This window comes from Nyctereutes procyonoides, unplaced genomic scaffold (assembly GCF_905146905.1).
Source record: "Nyctereutes procyonoides isolate TBG_1078 unplaced genomic scaffold, NYPRO_anot_genome, whole genome shotgun sequence".
In the NCBI taxonomy this organism is placed as follows: Eukaryota; Metazoa; Chordata; class Mammalia; order Carnivora; family Canidae; genus Nyctereutes; species Nyctereutes procyonoides.
This window is the reverse complement of record NW_026575146.1, coordinates 63,432,065-63,450,196: the sequence shown is the minus strand read 5'-3', so window position 1 is coordinate 63,450,196 and position 18,132 is coordinate 63,432,065. Positions and strand designations below refer to the sequence as shown.

Sequence of the window (18,132 nt, the reverse complement as noted above, 5' to 3'; positions counted from 1 at the left end):
CCAAAGTTTCTCTCAAGCGTGGAAGATATATCGCTGAAAAGAAGTCAGTTGGCATCTCTGTGAATTTGCAGAACTCTACAGTGTTAAGAATAATTAGATCAGGTTCTAATAACTAGTTCAGCAGCTTGAGAATTATGCCCAAAATCTGTGGCGTGCTTTGCTTTTTCCTGCCTGGTGGCCCAGCTGGAACTTGTGGTCAGTTCTGTTTTCCACCGTTAGCCAGGTTGGCAACACTAGCAAAGGGGGGGGGGGGGGCGGCGGCATTTGGACAGTCCTGTGTTAGTGCGTCAGCAGCAACAGGCTTTCTGCCCCACTGTTGAAGCATGAGTAACAGTTTTCACACGATGCCTGACTTTTCACCCCTGCTTTTGATTCTACAGATACAGATGGTTATCATAAACGAACAGACAGGAAATCCAGAATTGTTGAAAAAAGTGGATCTGCCTCCAAACCTGAGTTTGAATTTACCAGGTTGGATTTTCCTGAGCTGCCAGGCCCAGAGAACAGCAAGCTCTCAGAGACACAGAAGCCGCCCAAGTGGGGGCCTCTACGCTCCACCTCAGCTGACCTTTCTCTCCTCAGGGAGGTGGTGAAACCCACTGTGGTGACAGCAGAGGTGAGTGTGGGACCTCCTCCTCCTGTCTCCCTTTCTTCTCCGTACGCATTTTTGCAAGTACTTCACAGTACGCTATGTCTTAGTGTGGGGGCCTGTCCAGGCACTTAGAGGACCTTTGGTTTGGACTCTTCCCAGCTGGTTGTAGCCCCTAAGACAGCTATTCTTTTAAAAGAATTACTTAATAAGCTTCCTTGTGCTTGTTAGCTGCCAGCGCCTGGGGTCGGATTCTGGCACAGGTCCCGCTGCTCAGACAGCCCTTGGTGAATGTCTCACTGTCAGCGTTGCATCTGACAAACGTTTATTGTATAGACACAGAGATTTTTAAAATCAGACTAATATTTCAAACTGCACAAGTAGCCTCTGATTTTTCTAGGTTTTTTATCCATACTTTTTTTCGTTGATGAGACCACAAACTGAGCAGAAGTCATCATTGTGTGTTTTGTTTGCCACTTAATGATTTTAAAATATGCATTGTTCCACGTTTGGTCTTGGAAGTTTATTCCATCAAGGTTTCAGGAAGAAAGGTCATCCGAGTATAGTCTCTAAGGTTGCTTCTCACAAGTTCCTGCTGAAGGAGGGTGGACAGGCAAGGAGGTGGGTACAGAGAAGGAGGGGGGCCTCCCCATCCACCTACCTCTTGAGTGGAGCTGGGATTTGGCTTCCTCAGGTGCTCTTGGGTGCCTGGACACCGACGCCCAGAGGTAGGCAGCGTGGCTTGTGGTGTGCAGGAGTTACACCATTCCCCACACGTTAGATGCTATCACACTCTGGTGCTTCCCTGTGGCCGGCTGGCTGACGTTGAGGAATCCGTTTCGTTTGGCAGCTGTGTGACCCTTCTGCTGTGTGCGTGGAGTAGCCGAGCCATTGAGGGGCTCCATGTCCATGTCCCTGGTAGTCACTGTATAGTCTAAGCCCGTGAGTAGTCCATGTACCTAGTGGCCTGTGGCGGGATGTGACCGACCTGTCTCATCATGGTCACTGGTCACACACCTGCATCTGGACACAAAATGAGGCCCATGCTGCTACGTCAGTAGGTGTACAAGACTCCCCGCTCAGGATGTGTTCACATTCTTGAATTATGTGTGCAGTTTAATTTTTCTATCTAGAAGAACTTTTTTCCTCATTAATCCTAGTAGTATCTTTAAACACAAGAAGAGGGGATCCCTGGGTGGCTCAGTGGTTTAGCGCCTGCCTTTGGCCCAGCGCGTGATCCTGGAGTCCCGGGATCGAGTTCCGCGTCGGGCCCCCGGCATGGAGCCTGCTTCTCCCTCTGCCTGTGTCTCTGCCTCTCTCTCTCTCTATGTCTATCATAAACAAATAAATAAGTCTTAAAAAAAAATAAATACAAGAAGAGTATTTAAACGAGAATAAACAGTTGACCTTCTGCAGCACGGGTTTGAATTGCACCAACTGATTTTTTTTTTTTTTTTTTTATAAAACACAGGACAGGAGCGTAAACATGTTTTTTTTTCTTTGTGATTCTCTTAACGTCTTTTTTTTTTTTTTTTTTTTAGCTTATTTTACTATAAGGATCTAGTATATGATACGTATCGTGTATGGTATGCATGTTAACTCCATGTGATCTGTCAGGGTTCCGGCCAACAGTAGGCTGTTAGTAGTTAGGTTTTTGAGGGGGTCAGAAGTTACATGTGGAGTTTTGACTCGCCAGGGGTTGGCACCCCAACTCCCAATGCTTAAGGGTCACCTGTAATTGTCATCCAAGGAAAACTGTGTTAAGTACTTAAATCTTTTTTTAGTGGTATGTAGTGGGAATTGAGGGGATGCCCCTCAAATTGAGGTTATGTGTATGTATGGGTTTGTGTTTTGAGGTTTTAAAACTTGGCATTTTTCTGTGTTACTAAGTATTTTTTGAAAGCCTGTTGCACTGAATCTTTATGTAACTGTTCTGGGACAGGTATGCCATGGTGAGCATGTATATTATATGTGTGTGTGTGTGTATATATATATATATATACACACACATATATATATAAAGATTTTATTTATTCATGAGAAACAGAGAGAGAGAGGCAGAGACACCTGCAGAGGGAGAAGCAGGCTCCCTGCGGGGAGCCCGATGTGAGACTTGATCCCAGGACCCCTGGATCATGACCTGGGCCAAAGGTAGATGTAGATGCTCAACCGCTGATCCACCCAGGCATCCCCATAGCCTGTTCTTTTAATAAATATAATTTAGGGGGCCCCTGGGTGGCATTAGCATATATTTTGGAGATTTTAAGAATCGCAAGGGAAGGTGTATTTAAAAATTAAGTGATTAGGGCAGCCCGGGTGGCTCGGTGGTTTAGTGCCGCCTTCAGCCCAGGGCATGATCCTGGAGCCCCATGATCGAGTCCCATGTCAGGCTCCCTGCCTGGAGCCTGCTTCTCCCTCTGCCTGTGTCTCTGCCTCTCTCTGTATCTCTCATGAATAAATAAATAAATAAAATCTTAAAAAAAAATAAGTGATTATTTTCAACTTGAAATGGTATGATGCTGGTTTGCCTTCTAGGGTGAAGGGGTGGTGAGAAGCACAGATGCAGTGGAGTCTATGACTGGCAGCTCTGTGGCCGATCCCTCCTCATGTACCAGAGGTAAGAGGCACTGCCAGGCCCCCACTTTCCAAGGTCATTTTTAGCTCAGTACAACAGAAGTGTTTTTGGTTTAAAGCCTTCTTTAAGACAGCTGATGGGTTGTGGACAAACTGATGTTATTGTGAGAAGCTGGAAGTAAGTACGTGAGATCCCACGTCAGTGTGCAAGGAGTGTAACGTGGGAGCAAAGAATTCTAAATGAGATGTGTCCACTTTGTCCAGTTAAGGGAGGAATTTAATGAACTCTACTGTCGCGTGTCATGCAGCCTCCGGAAAACGCTGCTGGCTGCTCAGGAGGATGAACGCAGGGCACTCGGGGATGAGCGAAGGGAGGCACAGGGAGGATGAGCACAGGGAGACACAGGGCCCGTTCCTCCTGTCATGAAAATGGTTTTGATGCTTCAGAGCCCTGAAAGGGTCTTGGGAGCCTCAGACCATGCTTATGGGTCTTCTGGCCTGGCTGTCTTGGAAGTGATATGTTCAGAGAGACCTCAGTAATTTTTCTGAGTAGCTGGTCCTAGCAGAAGACATTTTTACAAAACTCTTCCAGGTGTATTCATAAGTGTGTTTTCTTTTCTTTTTTTCTTTTTTTTTTTTTTAAGTGTGTTTTCTTTTGCATTCTCATGTGTGGCACGTGTGTGGTTCAGTAAAGCCTTCACCTAAGAGGCAGCTTGAATGACGTGTAGCTCTGGTATGAAAGCAGCCTGACTGGCCTCTGGCCTCCTCTCCTGGGGGGATGCCCCAGCTGTCCATGGGGTGCATGGGTTCTGTTCTGTCTGTGGACCTAGGCAGTAGTGCTGTCGTACTGAGACCTGAGCCTAAAGAGAGAGAGATCACCTTTTCCTGGGAAGCTGAAGTCAGTGATCCTTGACTGAGTGTCAGTGCTACATAGCAAGGTTAGTGGGGCTAGCGTGTGATCTTTGTCCTTTTAATTTTAGCTGTAGTGTGTCTACCCACCTGCACACCCAAGTTAAAAAATTGCTTTCTAGGGAAATCACACAGCCTGTAAGTTAATTCAGCAAGTGCGTTCCAAGAAGAGAGCTTAGCAAATGCTGTCATTTCCAAGAGTGTTCAGAGCACCAGTCTAAATTTAATCATGCTCTGAGTAATGACCTCACGTAATACGTGTTTAGAATTTCTAAGTATTTTTGTTTTAATGTTGAGATGGTTCAACAACTTTGGTTATCTTTGAGCAGAGTTATCTTGGACACCAATGGGTTATGTTGTTCGGCAGACATTATCTACAGAACGGTCAGCAGCCCCTAAAAACGTTACTTCCATGATAAACCTAAAGATGGTTGCTTCATCAGCAGACCCTAAAAGTGTTAGTATATCACCTCCTGAAGTTTTACCTTCGGATCTTTCCTACAAAGAGAGACATGTCCACCCAGCTAAAAAGGTAGGTGTCACGTTTGCATTATGTTGATCTTCTGTGCGACTGGATAGTCTTTATTTTTCTCAGATCCTCACAAAGTGTTTCATTCTGTGTTTTAGTTGCTCATCTGAATCAGTTGCATTTTTGTACCTTGAGAAAAATAGAACCTCGGTTCGGGAACACAGCTGGTAGCTTTTAGAGCAAGGGAGATATCTGTCGATTTTATATCTGTGGTCTTCAAACACCTGTGAACCATTTTGAAGTCTGTGAAGGAGAGACACTGGTCGAAGTTCACGCCCTGGTATATAAAGTCCTACCTTTTTTCCCCTAGCCTTTTCATCTTTTACTTACTAGTCACAATAGCAAGACAGTTGAACTCCACCTCGTGTGATCATCTGGTGTATGTTACTGACTCAGTTCATTGTAGTGTGTAAGGTAGCATCTCAGGGTCCATTTTTCCTTTTCAAGTCAAATAATTTTAAGCTGTCATTTTTATTGGTCCCTAAATTTATTTCTGTAAGAGGCTTTTTTACTGGTCTAGATTTATTTCTTGATTTTCACTGTGTATGGATACTTTTTTTCAGGTTGAAATGTGGCCATGTTTGTTAGTGCAATGATACCCTTTTTAAGTATGAGGATAGTTTCTGTCACCCAGAGTGTCATAGACCATCCCCCATAAAGGGGAGCTATGTTGGGAGTCTGCTGAGGGAGGGAAAGTGTGCTGCCAACAGTTTGGGTGAGCTCAGACCTGTGTGCCTGTCCTCACGGCTCTGTGAATGATGTGAAGGACGCTAGAGGCTCAGGTGAGACCCACTCTGAGCTCACATGGAGCTGCCAGCTGTGGCCATGTGGGTGCAGGTGTGGGGCAGGTCTCTGGCTGGGGCTGCCCCGCAGCCGCTGTCTTGCTGTCTGACCACAGTTCCTGATGCGCATTCTTAGAGTTATTATTAACAATTTTGTTTTATTTTCCCAGAACCTTTAAAAAATTTTTTTAAAGATTTTATTTGAGAGAGAGGAAGCGTACATGCACAAGCAGGGGGGAGAGGCAGGGAGAAGGAGAAGCAGACTTCCCACTGAGCAGGGAGCCCGATGTGGGGCTCGATCCCAGGACCGAGAGATCATGACAGATCATGACAACAGAAGGCAGGTGCTTAACTGACTGAGCCACCCAGGTGCCCCTAACATTGTTTTTTAGTTATAAAAAGTGTAAGAAAAGTTGATTTTAGAAAAATTCTAAGGTAAAGACAAGAAAATTTAGATTGCCTGGCATCTTAGAATCCAGAGGGTGTGCTGTCATATGTAACGGGAGTGATAGCATCATGATGGTTTCTCCCTCTGAAACTTTGTGTTGTGAGTTTTTATCACCAAAATAGCAAATGAATGTAATACCACAGAGATCTTATGAACGAGGTCATCTTCCCTTTGTTGCCCACCCTTTGGGAAAGGCTGTGGTAACAACCAGGTGTATGTCCTTCCTTGGGCTCCACAGAACATCAACAAACAGATTTCTGTTGTTTTTTAAGTTTTTTTTTCTTTGAAACAAAAATGAGACCCTTCTACACATCATCCCTTCAGAGTTGCCTTTTTCACTTAATAAGTTCTCACGGACAGATCTTGTAGGTCAACAGATAAACACTGTTTTCAGGAGCCCCTGGAGGGTGAGTTCCTGCCTCAGGTAGGGCAGGGCCCCCACCTGAAAAGGCCCTGCTTTCCTCACGCCTCCATTCTGAGAGAGGAGCGTGGTGCACTCAGAGAGGGATCAGTGCTTTGGAGGGGAGCGATGAGGAGGGACAGGCTCAAGAGATGGGACGGCTCTTGACCTGGAATGAGGGTGCGGTCCCAGCCTAGCCTGAGTGTGGGCGGATGTGCAGAGGCCCTGAGGTTACTGTGCTGCGGGAGGGTGCAAGCAGCGGGGTCACTTCAGTAGGTGTGCGACGGGCCCACACATTTGGCCCACCTGAAGTCTCCACAGGGGATTCAGATATGTGATCAGGTTTAGGGACTACCAGGCCATTATGCTAGAAATGGCACACCCGGGTTTATGAAAAGACTTAAAGGTGGTATGAGAGATGTCAGAATTATCTCTTCTTGCTCAAGTAGGTTATATCCAAATCTACCAGTTTCCAAATAATTGGATAGGACAGTTTTTTCACCAGATTTCCTTGAGAAGTACTCTACTGAATGCTGGCTCATTGGAAAACAGAGATGAGGAGCCAGACTCTGAACAAAGTTGCCATGTGGTCAGTTTTCTCTGATTCACAAAGTAAACATCCCATTCAATGTCTAAAAAGCCCATGATTTTTGCTGTGTTTTTTGTTCCATCTAGTCCAAAGCGTCACAGGGTGGCGATCCCGAACAGAATGAAGCCTCAAGAAAGCATAAGAAAAAGAAAGAAAAGTCTAAATCAAAATATGAAGTCTTGACAGTTCAGGAGCCACCAAGGATTGAAGTACATTTACGTTTATTACTCACCTTTTACGACACAGTGAATGGGTCTGTCCTAGTAGAAATTCAGGTTCATTCGGGCTTCCCAAATGAAAATCTCGAGCATTTCCTTGATAGGCTTTGCCCAGTGCTAAAGACAATAGCCATTCCCTGTTCTCTTCACTTTGGTGGCCCAGCGTGGTGGCTGAGTTGTCGTGGGCACTGGGCGGGTGGGTGCGTGAGGAGTGGAGAGGCAGGAGTCCTTGTGCAGATCGAGTGGGGCACCTGCCACGGCTCCTACTCCTTAACTATCTTGTTCCCCTGTTTCTTCTTCGCTTTGGCATGCTGGCTTTTGCAGGGTCTCCTTTTCTATCCAGAAATGGTAATATAATGTGCGTCACTCTAGAGGGAAATTAGAATGCCAGAGCTCCATTGTGGGCCGTGGCCAAGAGAATTCCACAGACTTGCAAAACCACCCTGTAAACTTTCCCTGTGGCACCGTAAGAAAGGCCCTGTCCTGTGAGGACTTGCCCTGGGTTCAGACTGAGTACCAGACTCAGCAGCCCGGCTCTGGGGGCTCAGCACTGCTGCCTGCCACCCAGGTTGGGGCCAAACCCGAGACTTGACCATGTATCTGGGCGCTCTCAGGACATCTTCTTGAGGACACTAGGGGGTGTATTTGAAGACCTATCACCCTGCCAGAGCCTTATGGTTTGGGCCAACACATAATTCATAGAGTTCTCTTCCCGTAGCCCACATACTCTGAGTCACCTCAGATGCTCACAGAAGGATGTTCTTAAATGACTTCAGTGTCATTGTTAGAGTCCTGTTGCCCTATTTTCTATTTTATTTCTATTTTCCAGCCTGGAAGCAGCACACAAGACAGAGTACTTCCGTCTCCTGAGTCTAGACAGTTTCTCTAATGAAAATTCAGTTGAAGGCTGGGTGCTTGGGACCCCCACTCTTGTGCCTGGGGTGGGGGCTCAGGCACCCACGTCCTTGGGGCCCCTGCCTGCTGCTCTCCAGGGCAGCGGGATTAGAACCGTGGTCTTTAAATCTGTTGGTAAGAGTGAAACAGTTAGGGGCTGTTGAGATCCCCTTGAGAGCACTGTGGGAGCTTGTCATAGATGCAGAAGAGGAGCAGGGAAAAGCTTGCACATGGGCACATTGATTCTCGTGATCCGCAACGAGCTAAAGGGTGTGTGGTTTACTTAGGATGCCGAGGAGTTCCCCAATCTGGCAGTTGCATCTGAAAGAAGAGACAGAGTAGCATCTCCGAAATTTCAATCCAAACAGCAGCCACAGGTAATTTTTAGATTGACCTTGTCCTTGATTTAGGCTTAACTTTTCTCGCTCAACTAAACTCTTGACAAAAACTACTTTCCAGACTTTTTTATGCACCAAGAGAGAGCTGGTTTAGTTTTGATCCCTTCCTTCGTTGGAGAATCATACCCATTGTATTGAAATAAAATTGCTGTAAGCCCAAACATTCTGTCACCTTCACAAGAAGACTTGGTAGCTGCCGCTGCTGCATCAGAAAGGATGGCAGCACGTGCTACCTGGGGATCTTAGAGGACTTCCTTTGTGAGGCAGCAGTGTCTGAACAAACTGGGGAGAGCCATCAGAGTTCACTCTAAGCGGTCAATACAAGGTGAAGAGAGGACTCCCCTAGAGCCCCAGCTCTGTGGTAGGTTCAGGGATGAACTCGTGACTTGTCACCCAGATGGAGAACTTGCACACTTGGCCCCATTCCTCAGCTCATCTCTAGCCTCTTCATTGTCATTTGGCCTTCCGAAGTGGGGTCATTATTTTCATGTTGGTGAGAAGTTCTAAACCCTTGTGCACCTTAGTTTGAATTCCCGTGGTACAGTTTGGACCTTTTGCCTGCCTGTCTGTGGAGGACCCTGCAACCTACTAGTGTGGCACTCTGTGCTCACACTTTGATGTGGGCCCTCAGCCAGGCAGCAGAGCAGGAGTCAATGTGCCAGAGCACATTCGTGCAGCGGCTTGCCTGCACAGCCTTTCACACAGCCTCAGAACCCAGGTCACAATTATTTCAGAAATAGCAGTTGCTTCAATATATCACACTTCATGCCTAAATTTAATACCTGCTTGTGTGTATTTTGGACTTGTGTAAATTCTTGGTTGTATCTCCATGATTTCGTGGCATTTGATTGGCTCCCCTAGGCAGTCAGAGGTTGAGTGGTACTGGTGAGGCAAAACACCAACAGTTAGCCTCACACACAAACTCCTGTTGCCAGAGACTTCCCATGAGTCTTGATTTGGTACCTGTAGGTGTATGCTCTTATTCACAATGTGGTGTAGCCAGGGATGGAGCTCATCTGATACAAACCCAGGGTTATGGGAGAAGGAGGAAACAACCATGCCAGTCATATTGAGAGATAATATGGGATTATCTAGGGCTTCCTTTAATTAATTTTAGAAGATTTTTACAGTCACTATGAATATGTTTCATTTTATTTTTTATATCATTATATCTTTTTGTTATAGAAAAAAACACAGTTTGTGAAATACATTATCCTAAGGAAACTTCTGATTTTTCAATTCTATAGAATAATTTTAAAAATAGTGGAAAGAAGAGCCAACTTCCGGTACAGTTGGATTTAGGGGGAATGCTAGCAGCCCTGGAAAAGAAGCAGCACTCCCAGAGCTCGAAGCCGTCCTCCAAACCTGTGGTGTTCTCAGGTAAGAGTCTGTCCATCTCAGATAAATGGCTAGAGGTCTTTCAGGTAGACTGCTCTGTGACTGTCTGATTTTTAATCAAAAGTGTGTGTATATAGTCAGAACAGCATGGTCCTGAGATGAAGAGAAAGATACTAAATGGAATAGCTTGGGAGTCCAGAAGTAAACCCACGTATCTATGGCCAGTGGATTTTTGACCAGAATGTGTTCATTAAAAGAATAAGAAACAGTTTTGAAAAATGGTGCTGGGACAACTGGATTTTTCCACATGCCAGAGAAAGCTGGGCTCCTGCCTCACACCATATGCAATAGTTAAAATGGAGTGATGACCTAAATACAAGAGCTAAGCCCATAAAACCCTAAGAAGAAAACAAAGGTGGGGCGCCTGGGTGGCTCAGTTGGTTAAGCACCCGATTCTTGGTTTCAGCTCAGGTTGTGACCTCAGGTTGGGCTCTGCACTCAGCAGGGAGTGTGCTTGAGATTCTCTCTCTCCCTCTTTCAAAAAAAAAAAAGCAAGGGTAAATTTCATGACTTACGATTAAGCAGTGAATTTTTAGCTGGGACACCAAAAGCATAGGCCACAAAAGAAAAAACCGTTAAATAGGATTTCATCAAAAACAAGAACCTTATGTGTACCAGCTGATATTGTCAAGAAAACAGAAAAGTAATTTACTTACAGAAAGTGAGAAAATGTTTGTAAATCATATGTCTGATAAGGATTTGGTGTCCAAAGATCTGTGAACTCCTACAACTCGATAATAAATACCCACTAAAAAATCGGCAAAGGACTTGGCATGGCTCTACACGGAGATGCACAGGTGGCCAGTAACACATAAAAAGATGCTCAACAGCATTAGTCATCAGACGAATGTGAGCCAGTGCTGCACTGAGATAGCTCTTTGTTCCTGCTGCTGTAGCCGTGGTGGGAAAACACGGGAAATAGCAGGTGTTGGTGAGGATTTGGAGGAAATGGAGACCCCTGGGAAATGGGGAAGCATGAGACTACTTGGGGAAGCAGTTTGGCAGCTCCTCAGAATGCTAGGTGGAGTGTTGCCATGTTGCCCAGCAATGCCACTGCCTGTGTATGCCCAGAGGAGTTGAAAATGAAGACCCAGACGCTTGCAAGGCAGTGTTCACAGCAGCATTATTCCAAGCGGCAAAAAGTGGAAACACCCCCACTTGCTTATCAGCCCAAATGGCTAAACAGCCCAGCCCGACCGCCGACTGCCACTTGGCCTTAAAAGAAAGGAAGTTCTGCCAGAGTGGATAAACATGAAAGCGTTCTGCTAATGGAGTAAGCCAGCACAAAAGGGCGCATGCTACATGAGAGATCTAGAATAGACAGTCACAGGAAGTAGATTAGAGGGTACCTGGGGTGGAGGGTATGGGACTTTTTGGTGGGGACAGACTTTCAGTTTGGGGCATGGAAAACTTCGGGGACTAGGTGGTAGTGAGGGTTACACAACACAGTGAGTGTGATTGGTGTTCCTGGGTTGTGTACTATGGAATAGTTAACATGCTAGGTGTTGATGAATTACTTACGTATGATGACTTTAGGAAATGGCAGTTAAGTGTTGCACACTCATGTGCTCACGGGCCTAAAATATTTACTCTCTGGCCCTTTAAGGAAAAGCTGGCTGACCCTGACCTAACCACCTATCAATATTTTATTTTATTTTTTGCTGCCTTTCAAAGTTGCAGACCTTGGTTGCTATCACCTCTAATAAAGGTTGCAGGCATATCACTGACTAGAGCTCATGGTTCTTTTTGTCTTCGGAGGTGAAGCATGCATTAGTGAAATGCACAGATCTTAGGTAAGCCCTTTGCAAGGTCACCCAAGCCCCCGTCAGCACCCTTGGAAGCTCCCTGCACCCCACCCAGCAGGTCCCTACGTGCCCCCAGGCAGCCACCTGCGGATTCTTTGTCTGCCAGACTTCTTTTTTCCTGCTAGAGCTTCGTAGAAATGGGATCTTAAAACATATGCTCCTTTGATTAAGGCTTTCTTCACTCATCAAGGGGGTTTTGAGATTTACTCCTGTTGTACAGAGTTCCTTTTTGGCTTTTTTTGGATGTGAAATTCAAGTAACATAAAACCCATTTTAAGGCGTACAGTTCAGTGGCGTGGAGTTCGTCCACAGTGTTGTGTGGCCTTGTTCTCTCTGGTTCCACACTTTCACCCTGGCAAAAGGAGACCCCTGCCCGCTGAGCTCCCCGTTTCCCCGGTTCCCAGCAACTCCCAGTGTGCATTTTCTCTTTGGCTTTGCCTGTTCTGATGCATTACATAAACGGAATGGTGCAGTTTGTGACCTTTTGTGTTGGTCTGTTTTCCCTTGGCAGAGCATCTTTGACGTTCATCCATGTTCTTGCATCAGCATCTGGCTAGTTTTTATGTCTGAATCCTGTTCCATCGCCACAGTTTGTTTCCCCATTCACCCACTGATGGACATTTAAATTGTCTCCACCTTTTAACTCTTGTGATTAGTACTTTTATGACTGTTCAGGTAGCAGTATTTGAGTATCTGTTTTTGATTCACTTGGGAGTGGAGCTGCTGGGCCACGTGGTAGGGATATATTTAGTTTATAAATTGCCGTACTGCTTGTGTGCTGTTTTACACTCGTCAGTAATGTGTGCAAGCTCTGGTGCTTCTGCATGCTCACCAATATGATGATCATGTTGATCTTAATTGTAGCCTTTCTAGGGGGGATCGGGGTGGAGTTGGCATATTTTTGAAGCTAAAAATTCGAAATGCTGTTTCTCGTGTGGATTGTTTTCGTACGGGTTGCTGAATGGTATGTGGTGAGCAGTTTCTAAATACCATTCTCATGGCTATAGCAGAAGGAAGTTTATGTGGCAGTTCCTTAGTGGCGTTTATTACCAGCTCAGCATACAACCTTAAAATTCTGAACGTAGCTAATTTAGCTGAAGCACAGTGGTTGAGGCAGTGGTAGACAGGGTGTCCCTCAGCCCACTGTTCCTCCCTCACGCTGCATCCCCAGGGCCACCTGCAGCTGCACAATTGGGAGTACACAGAAAGCACAGGCCCTGGACATGTCTCAGACTTTGGGCAGGTGCAGTGAAGTCACTGGGGTGGAGTTGGGCTTGGGGAAGAGGTGTTTTAACTAGCTCACAGGATTTTTTGTTTGTTTTGTACCAGTTTGTTGTCTTGTTTGTACTTTGCATTATGGAAAATAATCAGAAGTAGAGAGAGTGCAGTGAACCCTACCATTTGCCTGTTACCCAGCTCCAGCAGTTATCAACATTGTGCCACTCTTGTTGTGTCTGTGACTTCACATTTTATTTTTCTGAAGTGCCTGAAAGCAAGTGGTAGGTGTTCCATCATTTCCCTGTATGTGCCCTGTTGGCATGTCTGATGGTGGTGGTGTGCTTCACTGGACCACCCCCCCGCCGGCCTCTCACAGCATTTATGCTTGTTTCTCACTAGTGTCTGGCGTCCAGTCTGTGTTTAAATTTCCTTGGTTGTCTCGGTGGTGTTGGTAATTTTATCCATGTCAGTTTCCATGGTTGGGTATGTGGCAAGTCTGAGTGACTGTACCAGAGCTTGGGACCCCTATCCCCTGGGTGACTCTTCCCTGATGAGCGTTGCTTTCCTCAGCTCATTTGGGAAAGGCCTGCAGGGCTCTCTGATTGTGTGTTGCTCTCAGACCAGTCCAGGTGCTTAGTAGGAGCTGGTAATTTATGGGTCACCTATGGGCAGTGAGCTTTTCCTTGGCAGTTGGCTTTGGGCTTGTTCTATTTTTTTTTTTTTTTTTTTTTTTTTTGATGAGGTGGTGAGTCAGGTGTGGCCACAAGAAGGGGTGGAAGAGAGGCTCAAGAAAACAGTTTATTGTAGTCCCAGGTCCTACAGACAGGAGGCACAGCCACCTGCACAAGCACCGGGGTAGACAGCAGGCAGAGGTCAGAAGCGAGGGGAGGGTGTTAGGCCAGAGCCTTTGTTGGGGTTTCTGTGGGCAGGGAAGGGTGGACTGTTTAGGACTGGCCAGTTTGATTCCTTTCAGTGAGCTCTGAGCTAGAGGTAACTAGTGGCCTGGCCCCTGGCCCTGGGATGACTAAAGGATCCTGCCTCCAGGGTGCAGGGGCCAGATGGAGGAGGTCTGGCTTTGGGTGGGTTAGCTTGCATATCGAAGTCCCTTTGCAGCCTGGAGCCTTTGGTCTCTCTAAGAATTGGCTATCTCAGGAGGGCACTCTTTTTTAACTGGAAGCGTTTAAGATGTCAAAACATCGTAATACACAGCAAATACACAAACATACTAATGCAGGGCTTACTCCTAGGTCACAGCAGAAGTTATCTTAGCCTGTTGTTTTCCAGAGCAGAAATTCAAGTAACCTACATCACACTCAGAAATCTGGAAGATGTGCAGCCAGCCCTCCTATGGCGCAGAATGTAGTTCCCTGGGGAGGCTGCAGGGGGTGTGTGTAAGCTGTTGACTGAGCTCTCCAGATCCTTACATCACTCACAAGGCAGAGGAAACCAGCCTGAGAGGCACTGTGTGGGTCTTTTCCCACTGGGTTCAAGTTGGATCAGTTTGATGGAATTGTGTGTGAAATAGTTTAGCAAAGAATGGGAAACCCCAGTGAGATCAGGATTTTTTTTTTAAAGAAGCCACTTATATTTTGGTTTGTAAAACTCATAGAGGTGAAGGAGTAATAGAAACTTTAGGGCAGCCCCGGTGGCTCAGCAGTTTGGCGCTGCCTTTGGCCTGGGGTGTGGTCCTGGGGACCTGGGATCCAGTCCCGCATCGGGCTCCCTGCCTGGAGCCTGCTTCTCCCTTTGCCTGTGTCTCTGCCTCTCTCTCTCTTTCTCTCTCTCTCTCTCTCTCTGTCTGTCTCTCATGAGTGAATAAATAAAATCTTTAAAAAAAAAAACAAAACAACTTTACAATTGGCAAGTCAGGAACCAAGAAGGTAATTGTATAATCACGTATGACTAAAAAATACATAGTACAGATGGTCAGATCATTCTAAAATATTTTCAAAAGGCAAATTTTGTATTTTCCGATTCAGGTCACATTTTTAAGTAGTTTCGGGTTGAATTTTGAGGCTGGGATTTTGATAATATTGAAATGATATTTTGGCCAGAATCTGAAGAATGCCCACATCCAGATGTGTCCATCACCTTCCCTTTTGACATTACAACTGGAACCCTCTTTGCCAGGAAAAGTGAAAACCAGTTAAGAGGAATTTGGGGTTTCTCTTTCTTTGTAGCTGAGCCAGTGTGAGGTGACCCCTGTGCCGTGCTTTCAGGCCAGCACACAACCTCACTCAGGGCTTTTGGCTTGAGTCTTTCCTGGATTCCAGATCAGGTCTCCCTGTCGGCTACCAGGGCAATGAGGATATACCTGCTTTTACCAGCAGCAATGGCAGGAGGAGCCCTGGCTACTTGGCAGACGACACCCTGGAACCCGAGGTGTGTTTCTTTGAGACTACTGCAGTCACGTTTTTCTTTTTTATCCAGTCTGATGGCCTCTGCCTGTTGACTGGGGTGTTTTGTTGACTGGGGTGTTTCCTTCGTTCACATTTAATGGAATTGTTACTGTGGTTGGATTTATGTTCAGTTTTTTGCTGGGTTTTTTATTCTCTCCTGTCGTCTTTGTTCCTCTTCAACTGTTGTCTTTTATGTTAAGTAAATAATTTTTATTATTTACGGAGGGGCAGAGGGCAAGGGAAAGAGAGAATCTTTTTTTTTTTTTTAATGATTTTATTTATTTATTCACGAGAGACACAGAGAGAGGCAGAGACACAGGCAGAGGGAGAAGCAGGCTCCATGCAGGGAGCCGGACGTGGGACTCGATCCTGGGTCTCCAGGATCACACCCTGGACTGCAGGCAGCGCCAAACCGCTGTGCCACCGGGGCTGCCCGGAAAGAGAGAATCTTAAGCAGGCTCCACGCCTAGGGCTCGATCCCAGGACCTGAGCTGAAATCAAGTCTACTCTTAACTAACTCTTAACTTGACTAACTCTTAACTTGAGCCACCCAGGTGCCCCAAGTAAATATTTTTAGACTACCATTTTGATACCTTCATTTGTTTTTTTCTTTAAAAAAAATAATTTTCTTGAAAACTAGGAAAGTAAGTGGTTGCTCCTGAATGAGGACAGTGATTGCTCTAGGAATTACAGTATACATCTGAATTTCTGCACTGGAGAACTTTACTCCAGTAGAACTCTTCTCTCCCTCTCTCTGTGTTTGGGCTGTTGTTGCACCTATATATGTTAAAACAATACAGTGTTGTCAGGATTGCTTTGTGCAGCCACGTCTTTTGAAGAAACTAAGACAAGGAATGAGAAATGTATGTTTATCAGCTTCCTGTTCACAATTTTTAGTGTTCTGTGTTTGTCCCTTTGGAGTCTGTTACTGTCCGGGGGCTCCTCCATCAGCATTTCCTCTTGTATCATACAGGAGTTCTGCTAAGCAGCGAATTCTCTCATGCTTTGTTTGTCGGGGAATGTCTTTATTTTGCATTTAGTTTTGGAAAGATGGTTTTGCTGGATATAGAATTCCTGCGTGGCAGTTTTTTTCCCCTAGTGCAGGTGTACGTTGGAGATTCTGTGGGTTTGGTTCCAGACCATTGCAATAAAGTGAATATTGCAGTAAAGGAAGTCAAATTAATTTTTGGTTTCCCAGTGCATGTAAAAGTTATGTTTACACTGAACTGTAATCTATTAAGTGCAGCAGTGTTATGTCTAAAATAAAACAATGTATATACTTTAATTAAAAAATATTTCTAAAAAATGCCAGCTCTCATCTGAGCTTTCAGGAGCCATAATCTTTTTGCTAGTGGAGGGTTTCATCTGATGTTTAAGGCTGCTGACCATCAGGGTGATAGTGGCTGTGGCCATTTCTGAAAATAAGACAGTGAAGTTTGCTGCATGGATTGACTCTTCCTTTTGTGAATGATTTCTTTGTAGCATGTAATGCTGTTTGGTAGCATTTTACCCACAGTAGGACTTCTTTCAAAACTTGAGTCCCTCCTCTCAAACCCTGCCATTGCTTTACAACTACGTTCACGTGACAGTCTAAATCCTTCGTTGTCATTTCAACAGTCTTCACGGCATCTTCACCAGGAGTAGATCCCATCTTGAGAACCCATTTTCTTTGCTCTTCTTTAAGAAGCAACCCCTCGTCTGTTTAAGTTTTATCCCGAGATTGGGGGCAGTTCAGTCTGTCTTCAGACTATACTTCTGATCCTGGTTCTCTTGCTGTTCCTATATCTGCAGTGACTTACTCCAGGAAAGTCCTGAACCCCTTCAAGCCATCCATGAGAGCTGGAATCAACTTCTTCCAAACCCTGATGAATGTTAATATTTTGGCTTGTTCCAGATGGCGAATCCTTTCCAGGATGTTTTCAGTTCACTCTGCCTAGACCCATCGGAGCAATCAGCATCTATGGCCACGATAGGCCTATGAAATGTAATTTTTAAATAATAAGATTCAAAAGTCAAAATCACTCCTTGATCTATGGGCTACAAAATAAATTTTTTGTTACCAGGCATGAAAACAATCTTGATAGTTAGTTAATCTCATCAGAGCTCTTGGATGGGTGACCAATTGCACTGTCAATGAACAGTTATATTTTGAAAAGAATCTTTATATCTGAGCAATAGGTACCCCCCCCCCCCATGGGCTTAAAATAGTGAACCATGTTGTAAACAGCTGTGCTGTCTCCAGGCTTTAATGTCCCCATTTAAAGATCACAGGCAAAACAGATTTAGCATAATTCTTTTTTTCTCTCAATTTCAGTATACTTAGCATCCAGTGTTATATTAGTTTCAAGGGTACATTATAGTTATTCAACAATTCTATACATTACATAGTGCACATCACGATACGTATATTCTTAAGCCACTTCACCCATTTCATCCAGTCCCCTACCCATCACTCCTCTGGTAAACATCATTTTGTTCTGTATAATTAAGAGTTTGTTTTTCTTGGTTTTTTTTTTTTTTTTTTTTTTTTACTTTCTTTAAATTTCACGTGAGTGAAATCATGTTATTTGTTTTTCTCTGACTTATTTATTATTATGCTCTCTAGATCTATCCTGTTGTTGCAAATTGCAAGATTTCCTTTTTTTTTTCTTTTTATAGTTTAGTAATGCTCCATTGTCTATATGTATCACTTCTTTATTCGTCTCTCAGTGGACATTTGGGTTGCTTCTGTAATATGGCTGTTGTAAATACTGTTGCAGTAAATATAGTGGTACATATATCTTTTTGAATTAGTGTTTTTGTATTCTTTCATTAAATATCCAGTAGTGGAATTACTAGATCATAGGGTAATTCTATTTTTAATTTTTTGAGGAATCTCCATACTGTTTTCCAGAGTGACTATACTACTTCGCATTCCCACCAATAGTGCATGAGCTTTCCTTTTTCTCTACATCCTTGTGAACAGTTGTTTCTTGTGGTTTT

General features: G+C 44.8%; 1 protein-coding gene across 6 annotated transcripts in view; it reads left to right on the top strand.

Annotated features, from left to right (window-relative positions):
- The window catches only part of SECISBP2 (SECIS binding protein 2), a 47,209-nt gene that overhangs the window by 7,020 nt on the left and 22,057 nt on the right, over positions 1-18,132 (top strand). For 2 of the 6 annotated variants that reach the window (XM_055311753.1, XM_055311752.1), the window contains exons 5-10: positions 381-616; positions 3,125-3,206; positions 4,402-4,604; positions 6,907-7,029; positions 8,220-8,309; positions 9,578-9,710. In XM_055311753.1, coding sequence (XP_055167728.1) covers positions 381-616; positions 3,125-3,206; positions 4,402-4,604; positions 6,907-7,029; positions 8,220-8,309; positions 9,578-9,710 — 867 coding nt within the window. The remainder of the gene's footprint in view (positions 1-380; positions 617-3,124; positions 3,207-4,401; positions 4,605-6,906; positions 7,030-8,219; positions 8,310-9,577; positions 9,711-18,132) is intronic. The other 4 variants (XM_055311758.1, XM_055311754.1, XM_055311756.1 and 1 more) reach the window with 3 other exon arrangements.